The 12034-nt window shown below is 45.1% G+C and overlaps 1 protein-coding gene across 7 annotated transcripts in view; it reads left to right on the top strand.

Moving 5' to 3' along the window:
* AP3D1 (adaptor related protein complex 3 subunit delta 1) overlaps nt 1-9432 on the top strand; it is a 65350-nt gene extending 55918 nt beyond the window's left edge. For 5 of the 7 annotated variants that reach the window (XM_083349555.1, XM_083349559.1, XM_083349558.1 and 2 more), the window contains one exon: nt 1104-2244. In XM_083349555.1, coding sequence (XP_083205681.1) covers nt 1104-1199 — 96 coding nt within the window. In that variant the 3' untranslated portion in view covers nt 1200-2244. Of the gene's footprint in view, nt 1-1103; nt 2245-6896; nt 7251-9348 lie in introns of those variants that run through there. The other 2 variants (XR_014490845.1, XR_014490846.1) reach the window with 2 other exon arrangements.
* Nucleotides 9433-12034: the final 2602 nt, after the last annotated feature.

Here is a 12034-nt window from a genome sequence, read left to right as displayed (position 1 = left end):
TGGTTGCTAGCATGCCGTGGACCGGTGCCAGTCCACTGATCGGGGGTTGAGGCCCCCTGACTTACATGCATCTACTTCTTTAAACAGAAAGCAAAGATGGCCATCAAGATGACAGGTAGCGGCATTAGTAGTGTTGTATATTTTGTCAACTTCCAACTTGGATTTGCTTTTTAAAGAGAGTAAGTTAATCTTGTCTGTTCAACACCTCTCTCACTCAGTCTGACTCCCTGCTAAATCCATAATGTGGATTGCCCGCCCTTCAGCAGGGGAGAAATGGAGTTGCTTCTAGAATTCCTAACAGACAGATGACTCTTGACATCTCCTGGTAAGAATAGGAGAAAAGAACAAACGTGATTCAGTTTCCAGGCAGATGAGAGGAAAGATGAGAAACAGTTGGATCTAGTGGTTAAGGCAACAGATTAGAAATGGGGAAACTAGTTTTAGTCCCCGTCTTAGGCACGAAAGCTGGCTGAGTGACTTTGGGTTAATTGCCAGGAGACAGTGAGTTCTAGTCCCTCCTTAGCCATGAAAGCTGGCTGGTAACTTTGAGCCAGTCTCTCTGTCACAGCCCAACTCGCCTGAAAGGGTTCTTGTGAGAAAAATAGGAGGAGGAAGTTGCATTGGATGTAATAAAGGGTTAAGGTAAAGGTTCCCCCGCACATGCATGCTAGTCGTTTCCAACTCTAGGGGCCGGTGCTCATCTCCGTTTCAAAGCCGAAGAGCCAGCGCTTGTCTGAGGACGTCTCTGTGGTCATGTGGCCAGCATGACTAGACGCCAAAGGTGCACGGAATGCTGTTACCTTCCCACTGTAGTGGTCCCTATTTTTCTACTTGCATTTTTTTACGTGCTTTCGAACTGCTAGGTTGGCAGAAGCTGGGACGAGTAACAGGCGCTCACTCTGTTACGCGGCACTCGGGATTCGACCCGCCAAAATGCTGACCATCTGATCGACAAGCTCAGCGTCCTAACCCACTGAGCCACCGCGTCCCTTATAAAACAAACAGAGAGCCTGGATAGGGAAGAGCCAAAAATCATGCTATCTAACCCTAAAAAAATATTTTTTTTCTCTTCCCCCCCACCCTTTCAATGAATCCTTTGGCAGGGAGAAAACTCTGTGTCCATTGATGGAAAATGCGACGATTCGACCTTGTTGGGAAATCTCTTGTCAGAACTCAAAGAAACCCTGTCAAAATGCTGAGTGCTCTTGGAATTGGGCACAGTCCCTCGTCCTTCTGTCCCTCCAGACGAGCAGCATCCCGAGGCTCACGGACTGAAACCAGTGGAGCATTCGATTTCTCTCCCTCTGTGCGCATGTTTGATCTCCCAGGGCATGTGTTTTCCATTTCCTCTCCCTCCTGGGTTGTTGTATTCGTTCTATTTTTTTATTTTATTTTTTAAATTTTGTTGCGGTTTACACATCTTAGAACTGTGCTCTCCTCTCCTCCTCTGTTTTTAATGGTCCGACCATAGCGAAGAGATCCCTGACTGGACTGACATCCTGGCAAGGAGAAAACAGGGTAGAGGAGATGCAGAATCCATATTGGAAACCCAACAGCATCCCTGGGTGTGCTTTGCGCACGCCTGGTGTGACAGCAGGTCAATTCCATTTATCATTTTAAACTGCCCGCGCTAAAAGGAGAAAAAGATCAGAATGTCTCTCCTCTGCAACCAATTGGGGTGTGTCTTCCCTCCTTCCCTGTGGCTGTTCCAGAACATTCCTGCTGCCCCAGGCTGGGATTGGTTGATCCTCTCCCATCAGGGTGGGTTCTCACAGGAACGTTTAAAGCCCAATGCAATATCTCATTCCTGGAATTACAAAAAGTAGCCTAATTAGAAGTCCAAAGTCATTGTGTCTGTGTGGATTTGGGGGTACTGTGATTATTTCTTTTATGTTATTTTTAACAATCCTATAGTAGAGCCAATCTGCCATGCCCAGCTTTTACAAAGCCTACACTTAAGCAGATGGCCCAACCTAGTGACAGTTTGTTTCTGAAAGCGTCCTCACTCCATCGTTGCAGCCAGTGGTTTCTCTTTTTTTTAGCAAACTTTTCTTTTTCTCTTCTCCAAGATTGGAAGATATTAGTGACGATCAGTTAGAAATAGGGTGGCATACCTTGATTGTTGTTAAAAGTTAATGAGAAATTGCACCATGGCAGCCCTTAACTCGTTTTTTTTAATTCTCCCACAATAAAACTTCACTATTGGATATTCCAAACACTGATATTTAGAATCCTGAACTTGGGGGTGGGGGAGGTGGGGGGTCAGGGGACGGGGGGGGGGGAGCACAAACAGAACAAACAGAACCCTTTGGTCTGGCTTGCTTTAGGTCCTCTGTTTCAAGACATTTGGTGCCTCAATATTCTTCTGTGTGGTCAGGGGTCTTTTTTTAAAATATCAGTACAATAATTATGTCTGTTGGGAGCCGAGCTGCAAGATTTACTGAGAATAATTCAGCATTTTCCCAATATTGCAGCAGAGGTTGGTGAAGCAGTTATTGCAAGGAGCAAGGCGGGGGAGTGTTATTTGTTGACTTTTTGTGGATTGGTACAGATTTTGTTGATGTTTGGGAAATCTGCGCATATTCAGAAATGTCTTAAAAGGGCAAATGCTCCTTGAAGTTAGTGGGTTTTAAATATCTATGTCTATATAGATATATATAGATATAGATATTCCTTGATGAAAACTTGTCACTTTAGCATGTAGAATCTGTTCTCTTACAGTGATTCTAAAAATCTTCTAAAAATTGTACAATATGTTATGTTTAAAAAAAAACTTATTTACTATCAACATTCCCCCACAAAACACATACCACAAAGCTGCTGTAAGAATTTTTTGTGTCCAGATGATCGAATAAAATTTCAAAACTTACAGAATTTGAAAATCTTTTGAATTGTGCCCGACTCTTAATGGTGAATGCAGAATGTGTGAGGTTATTCAAGCCCCTTTCCACTTGGCCCTTAACAACGGATAGTGGATTGAACTCCAGATTTTTAAGAGTTTTAATCATGGTTCATTTTAGTGCATTTGGTAAGATTGTGAATAGGCATCATTGCTGGACTTCAATCCTGACAGGGCTGCAGGTAGTGGTGGGATTCAAATACGTGAACAACTGGTTCTCTATGTGGATGCTGCTTCCAGAAGTCCATTCTGGGCCTGGGCAACAAAAAATTAGCTACCAGTTCTCCCGAAGTGGTGCAAACCGGCTGAATCCCATCACTGGCTACAGGTTGATTCAGCCTTCGATCTTTTTCAAGGTTTGTAAAATGAGAAGCCAGATTGTTGGGCGCGATAGGTTGACATTGTACTGTAAGCCATCCAGAGAGTGCTACAAAACATTATGGGGCAGTATATAAATCTAAGTGCTATTGCTATAACTGTAGGCATTCATAGAAAATGGCAGTGGCTACAAGTCAAGTATACAGGTAGTCCTCAACTTACAATTGGAAGTCAAAATTTCTGTTGTTAACAGACAGATGTTAAATAAATTTTGCCCCATTTTACGAATTTTCTTGCCACAGTTGTTAAGTGATTCACTGCAGCTATTAAGTTAGTAACGTAGTTGTTAAAGTGAATCTGGCTTCCCCACTGACTTTGCTTGTCAGAACGTCGCAAAAGGTGATGACATGACACTGGGACACTGGAAATGTCATAAATATGAATCAGTTGCCAAGCATCTGAATTTTGATCACGTAACCATGGGGATGCTGCACTGGTTTAAGTGTGAAAAATGTCACTTTTTCCATGCCGTTGTAACTGGACGGTCACTAAATGGTTATACGGTAGACCATATGTCCGCGGGAGACCACCGTTGTCCAGATAGGCAGGAGTGAGTCCCTTCTCATGAGATGTGGCCCTCGGGTTCAGTTGGGCCTGTTGCTAACATACCTGGCGCCTAGCTGTGTGGCAATGGCCCTGCCCGAGCTGCTCGACACCCTCTCAGGGTTGGCGGTGGAGTTTCCCAGACTTATAGTTCGGGGTGACTTCAACCTGCCTTCCCTGGGAGAGTCGTCAGAGTTAGCTCGGGAGTTCATGGCTTCCATGACAGCCATGGACCTGACCCAAGTAATTCAGGGCCCGACTCATGAGGTGGGTCACACCCTTGACCTGATTTTTCTATCTGGACAATGGTTGGATGATTTGGGAGGGGGCTCACCAACTGCTGTCCCCCTGTCATGGTCCGATCATTATCTCCTGCGGCTGGTCATCCATTGTGCCCCCCCCCGCTGCCGGGCTGTGGAACCAACCAGGTGGTTCCGTCCCAGGCGCCTAATGGACCCAGAACGGTTCCAGATGGCGCTTGGGTCCTTACCTGTCTCCCTCACTCACAGCCCGGTCGATGCCTTGGTGGATGCCTGGGAAAGGGCGGCCGCCGAGGCACTCGACTGTGTTGTACCCTTGCGACCCCAGACTCTGCACAGATCCCGCTGGGCCCCATGGTTTTCTGTGGAGCTCTGGGAGATGAAGCATCGGAGACGGGGTCTAGAGAGCGGTTGGAGGTCCACCCCGTCTGAATCTGACCGATTGCGACTAAGAGCCTTTACAAGGTCTTACCTCGCTGTGATGAGGACGGCGAAGTCTAATTACTTCACTACCCTCATCGCATCTGCAGATAATCGCCCAGCCGCCCTGTTTAGGGTGACTCGCTCTCTCCTTAGTCGGGAGACGAGGGAGGAACCCTTACAGGGACGGGCTGAGGAGTTTAGTCATCATCTGGTGGACAAAATCGCTCAGATCCGGACCGGTTTGGAGACTGACTGGGCAGAGTCTGGAATGGAGGAATCAAGCGGTCTTGAGCATGTTACCTGGACTGAGTTCGACCCTGTTTCCCCCGATGATGTGGACAGGATCATGAGGAGACTGAGTTCCACCACCTGTTTACTGGATCCGTGCCCCTCCTGGCTGGTCTATGTGGCTCGGGAGGAGACACGAGGCTGGTTCCAGGCAGTAATATCTGCTTCCTTGAAGGAGGGTATCTTTCCCACCTCTTTGAAGGAGGCGGTGGTGAGGCCCCTCCTCAAGAAGCCTGTCCTGGACCCGGCTGTTTTAAATAACTATCGTCCGGTCTCCAACCTTCGCTTTTTGGTGAAGGTTGTTGAGAGTGTGGTGGCGCATCAGTTCCCTCTGTTCCTGGAGGAAACGGATTATCTTGACCTGTATCAATCGGGTTTCAGGCCCGGGTACAGCATGGAGATGGCATTGGTCGCGCTGGTGAATGATCTCTGGCGGGCTCGGGACAGGGGATTTTCCTCTGTCCTAGTCCTTTTAGATCTCTCAGCGGCTTTCGATACCATCGACCATGCTATCCTACTGCGGCGTCTCAGGGGGTTAGGAGTGGGAGGCACTGTTTTATGGTGGTTCTCCTACCTCCTGGGCCGCTCGCAGTCGGTGTTGACGGGAGGGCAGAGGTCCGCCCCGAGGTCTCTCATTTGTGGAGTCCCCCAGGGGTCGGTTCTTTCTCCCCTCCTGTTCAACATCTACATGAAACCGCTGGGCGAGCTCATTCGTGGTTTCGGGGTGGGGTATCATCAGTACGCTGATGATACCCAACTTTTTCTCTCCACCCCGAACCAACCCAGTGATGCACTCGACGTGATGTCCCGTTGCCTGGAAGCGGTCCGGGTTTGGATGGGGAGAAACAGGCTTCGTCTCAATCCTGCCAAGACTGAGTGGCTGTGCATACCGGCATCTCGGATAAACCAGGTTGTTCCACCACTAATGATGGGGGTTGAGGTGTTACCCCCCGTCGATAGGACTCGCAACCTGGGCGTCCTCTTGGATTCACGGCTTAATTTTGAAGACCATATAGGAGCCGTGACCAGGGGGGCTTTTGCCCAGCTTCGTCTGGTGCGCCAGTTGCGGCCCTATCTGGACTGAGATGCCCTACGCACAGTCACCCATGCACTCGTGACCTCCCGGCTAGACTACTGCAACGCTCTCTACATGGGGCTGCCCTTGAAGACCACTCGGAGGCTTCAACTAGTGCAGAATGCAGCTGCGCGAGTTGTTATGGGAGTCTCCCGATACTCCCGTGTAACACCTCTTCTGCGTGAGCTGCATTGGCTTCCGGTTGCCCTCCGGGTGAGATTCAAGGTGCTGGTAATGACCTATAAAGCTCTAAATGGCTTGGGTCTGGATTATCTAAGGGAACACCTGCTGCCGGCATCAACTTCCCATCGTCCTGTGTGCTCCCACAGGGAGGGCCTTCTTAGGGTACCGCGGGTCAAGGAATGCCGGCGGGTCATTCCCAGGGCAAGGGTGTTCTCTGTGGGCGCGCCAGCCCTTTGGAACCAACTTCCCACGGAGCTTAGGACTGCCCCCGACCTTCGCTCATTTCGCAGGGACTTGAAAACCTGGTTTTTTGAGCTGTCTGGCCCAGACTGAGGGGTTTTAATTATTTATTAATGGGGTTTTAGTTTAAATTCAGGGACTTAAATTTAATCTTAGTTTTAATCGATTTTAACTTTGTATGTTATGTATTTTTAATTTTTCCCTGTAAACCGCCCTGAGTCCTACGGGAATAGGGCGGTATACAAGTTTAAATAATAAATAAATGAACTGTTGTAAGTGGAAGACCACCTGTACCTTCCTGTTTGAAAAGTGTGACAAAAGTTAAACAACTTCAGCAACTTGCCTTTCTGGCAAACGGATGCTTTGCAATTGGTCACATCCACCATGGAAGCCATTTTGGAAAGCTCTCAAAATTCCAAGACAACACGCCCTCTCGCCCCCCCCCAAATTGAAAAGGATGGTTTATCTCTGCATTAAATTATAATTCTCTAACTGGGTATTAATATTTATATAGCAGTCAATATTGTATCAAATGCTGGATGGCTCCCAATCACTTTGACCAGTAAAAGGGAGCCCATCATTTTTTTTTTCATCCATTTTGTTTCAGAAAGGATCCAGACATTTCTCACGCTGCTAGGGAACAGGAACATTAAGAAAATAACCTTCAGTGTGCATGTGAATATAGTGGGATTAATCATCAGGATAGCAGTTTGGACAGATCTCTTCATTTTATTTTGTGTGTCACATTTGTGTTACATGAAAGAAACAGCAAATCAAGAGCTCAACAACTAGGCTCAAGTAGTTGTAAGAGAGCTGCATCCTCTTCCATATGCTTCAAAGCCATCAATTTCAGCCAGTTTTTTGACAGAGTATCTCCTATACCTATGAACAGAGAGAGGAAACCCGCATATATTATTAGTAACTGGGTGTCAGTCTCTTCCCACGGCCTCATATTGGTTAGGTGAGTACCACACATTTAGCTCAATCCAAAAGAATTAGATTTGCTTTCCCCCTGTAGATTACCTCTAATTAAAATATGTGATTTTTAATTACCAATGGTTCAAGACTCAATCCCGCTTGCCGTGATTCACTTGAATGCTGCCTTTGACTAAAGCAAGCGTGTCCAACCTTGGCCACTTTAAGACTTGTAAGATATAATCTGAGTCAGTCACCAAAGGTCCCAGTGATCAACTCGGACTGGATCCTGCAACATTATCCTGGGACATACATATTTGCATTTATTCACTTTAAGACGTGGACTTCAACTCCCAGAATTCCTCAGTCAGCTGGGGAATTCTGGGAGTTGAAGTCCACAAATCTTAAAGCAACCAAGGTTGAATACCCCTGGACTAAAAGTTCCAGTTAGATATTGATTGCTCCAGGGAGGGGTCTGAATGATCCCTTTTTAAAATCTTCCCAGTCAGCAGCTTTGGCAACAACTTGGTGTTCGATCAAGTTAGCCAAATGTGACGGAAGAGAAGCCACCTTGAAAAAGTGCTGAATGAAAATACAAATTTATAAATGTTGCTATATAGCCTGGTCCAAGCAGACATCAAAAAAAGTTGACTTTATCGGGGATTCATTTTGAAGGTCACACTTCTTGGGAACAGTCTACTGGGGACTGTTGCTGGACAGTGTAAATCAGACATGTCAAACACAAGGCCCGGGGGCCAGATCTGGCCCGCGAAGTGGTTTCATGCGGCCCGCGAAGCCATCCTGGAAACAGTGAGGGAACGGCCCCTACAGCCTTGGCCCTGGCCCAGAGACCCTCCTTCTGCCAGAGACCCTCAGATCTGTCCCACTCCTACCCAGGCCCCCACAGGCGCCCTTGATGCGAACAATGTAGAGCTGGCCACACCCGCCCAGTAAGCCATACTACTCTAGCCACGCCCACCCAATAGGCCACACCCACCCTGGCCACACCCACCCAGCCCTCTGAGGGCAACCGCAATGCTGATGCGGCCCTCAATGAAATTGAGTTTGACACCCCTGGTGTAAATCAAGAAGAGCGAGATCAGCCACTTCGGTCTCGGCAAAATACAGCCTCATTTGGCAGATGTGGCCACTTTCAAAGGGTGTTTTAAATTAGGCTGTGAATTTCATAGGCTCTCAAGAAAAAATGCTTTTTCTAAAGGGAATCTTTCTCAGTCTTGTCACCTTGAAGATACATGGACTTCAAACTCAGAGCTCCACATAATACAGGTAGTCCTCAAGTTACAACCATTTGTTTAGTGACCATTCAATTACAACGGCACTGAAAAAAGGGACTTATGACTGGCTCTCACACTACCACTGCAGCATCCCATGGTCGCATAATCAAAATTTGGGCATCTGGCAACTGACATGTATTTATGACAGTTGCACTGTCCTGGGATCCCATGATCACCATGTGTAACTTCCCAGCCAACTTCCGTCAAGCAAAGTCAAGCCAGATTTGCTTAATGACAGTATGATTCATTTAATTGCAGTGATTTGCTTAACTGTGACAAAAAGGTCATAAAATGGGACAAAACTCGTTTAATAACTCTCTTGCTTAGCAATGGTCTCAATTGTGGTTATAAATTGAAGGCTACCTGTATCTGCAAGTTGCTATGGTTGAAAAAAAAATTGACTTAAGGCATTCCTTAAGGCATTCCTAGCTAGCATAACAGTTGGGAATAATAAGAGTGATAGTCCATTATCATCTTCTGCCTGTGTAAGGTGTACAGAATGTTTGGAATTGTGGTAGGTCAAAATTGGAATGGAATTTAGAGAACTTCTAGCCCAATTCTCTGCCCAGGGTTGGAATTCATCATTAACAAGATTCTAAATAGGTAGTTATCTAGCTACTGATTAAAAATGTCCAATGGGTGTGGTCTTCTTCCCAAGGACGCCTATTACATTGTTAAGCAGCCCTTACTGCTGGGAAATAGTTCCTGGTATCCAGCAAAGTTCTACTTCCTCATAATTTAAATGTTGTTTCTTGTTCTCTTTTCTGGAAAAACTGAACAGTTTTGCCCTGTGTTCTGCATAACAACAAATTAAATACAGCTATTATGTCTCTTTGTTGTCTTCTCCAGGCAAAACATCCATTTCCAATCATTCTTCCTACATTTTCCTTCTGTAGCTCTTCTCTTCATTATTATAAACCCTACACCCAGGTGCACTGATGGTGTTACGTAGTTGGGCAATGAAAGGTCTGCAAGCAAACAAGGTTGAAAACATCGAGGGAGTCTACAGTTCATTACCTTCTTCTAAAGGAGATCCAGTTTCTCAGTATCATTCCTAAAATATCATTCCTAGGACTTTGTTCCTCATTAGTAAAGATTTGCAAATGTAACCAGTCAAATGAAAGTAATCAAGTAAAGCAACGCAGAGTAAATTAGTACTAGCGTTGCCTAAAATAACATAACCCTGCTTGCTTAAGAATCAGCAGTCTGAAACAGCTTTCCCAAAAACTGCCTCGCTAAAGTTGATACTCGGAGGTTCTTTGAACGTAAAATTAGATCAGGCATTGATATAGGCATACATTCCACCTGCAGTAATCTGTTTTGGATCAGTGAATTTGTAAACTCAGCTACTGCGTTTTACTCAGACCACAGTTAAGCAAATCACAATTTAGCAGGGTGTGATCTCACATGTCTATAAGTTGATGAAAAGCTGCATCACATTGGAGTTAGTTTTAGGTTGGGGGAAGGGTTTCTTTGAAGAATTCCCCCCTGCCCTGCCCCCATTTGTAGGGGAAAGTAAGCTAGTGCACTGCACGTTAAAACAATTACAAATTACAAAATCCCTGGAACTCTGAAACTCATTCTTTGTAGGAATTAAGTCTTCACAATTTTGAAACTTACTTGTAAAATTCAGTGACTCCAGGCTATAGAAAGGAGGAAATGAAAGTTAATAGTGTATGAAATAAAGGAAGTCTGGAGAAGGGTAAATACAAACATCAAAGAAGAATATTTTCTGAATCAAGCACCACCTGCAAGCAGAAACCTATTCAATGAATATCGCAAAAGGAAAAATGGGAAGATGCTGTCCTACAGGGGGTGTCCACAGGGTCAAAGAAGATGGTGTGATTGCACATAACAGACAGAACCATGATCACACCACTGTCTTCTTGATTTTTTGGACCAAATCCTGCAGACATCCCTAATAGTGGTCCTTGTTTGCCCTCAGCAATGAAGAAAAAAGTGTCCTAAAACAGTGTTTTTCAACCATGGCCGCTTGAAGATGTGTGGACTTCAACTCCCAGAATTCCCCAGCCAGAATTCTGGCAGTTGGAAGTCAACACAAGCTGCCAAAGTTGAGAAACACTATTCTAGATCACAGTCTTTAGTTGGCTATTGATCTAAATGATGCTGAAATATCTAAGCACAGTATATAAGAAATTTGTAATATTTCCAGGGCAACCAGCTAGGCCAGGGGTAGGCAACCTTGGCTGGCTCAGGAATTCTGGGAGTTGAAGTCCATGAGTCATAAAAGAGCCAAGGTTGCCTACCCCTGAGCTAGGCTCTTAACTTCACTGTCCCATACAGAGCTCCAGTCAACCAGTGTAGATGTATCTTTTCATTCACTGTTGGGGTTCTGTTTTTTTTTACCCTGAACAGCTTGGAACCATCAGCAAACATTTTCTCCTTTTAACCTCCTCTTAACTCCAAATGGTTCATCAACAAATTGAAAAGCGGCTCTGATCCCCAGTTTTTATGTCTCTCCAATCAGAAACCTTATCCATTTATTCTGGAATTTCCTGTTGTCATAGACAAGTAATTGGGGAAAAATGTCTACCCCCTTGATATAAAATCGTTACATTTTTCTCTTTACAAAGAGCCTTTGCTGAAGGACTTTGTTATATCCGGGCTTAACAAAAAAAGGCCTCTTGAATTTCTTCTGTGTACATGGCTAGAATTTTCTGGGTTCATGTGACACACCAAATCATAAACATATCACATTAAGGCACTACGCACAACCCACAATTAGGCTGAAATGTAGCTAGCTAGTTTAATAGTACTAAGTGCTGTGCAGTTACTATGAGTTGTGCTGTTCTCGCTGGTGGGCGATTCAATCCCATGCATTTCAGAACAAGGGGGGGGGGAAATCTCTCAGACTTGAAACGCTGAAGCCAATGTATGCAAAAACAGCAATTCTGCCTTTTCCAAATCTTTGGGTGTGACTGCCAGAGACTTCCCAAAGTTGTCACTCAACTGTAATATTTTGTGTGACAAAACAGAACAATTACGAAAGCCATAAGGAGAAATTGTATTAACGTGACTGAGTGAATGATTGCTTAATTTACATTCAGATTACAGGTCCTTGGTTCTCTGTGAGCGTAATTGTTTCCTTTCAAACGTTTCACTGTGCTAGCACTTACCTAGTTTGGGTAATGAAGCATTTACAAGAAAATAACCAAGCTCAGTGAGCACAGTTCAACCTGAGCTACAAATATTCTCCTTTGTTGGATATGCTCAGATTAAGTTTAAATCCAGTTTGGGGTTTGCACAGATAGTCCTCAATTAAGACCAATCACGTTAACAACCATTTAAAGTTCTGATGGATCCTGAAAAAAGCTACTATGACCCAGATTTGAAGTTCCAGTGTCCACTCCCCACCCCCATCCCGTGGTCACCTTATCACTTTTTGGCCACTCAACAACCATTCTGCATTTACCGCTGTTTGCAACTTCCCATGACCCTGACTTAATACATTTTTTTGCCAGAAACCAGGATTTACTTCTACTTTCTGGCAAAAAATGCCCCATAGCGATCAACG

The sequence above is a fragment of the Vipera ursinii genome (genome assembly GCF_947247035.1).
Source record: "Vipera ursinii genome assembly, chromosome: 1".
NCBI classification, from domain to species: domain Eukaryota; kingdom Metazoa; phylum Chordata; class Lepidosauria; order Squamata; family Viperidae; genus Vipera; species Vipera ursinii.
This window is presented reverse-complemented; position numbering and strand designations above follow the sequence as displayed.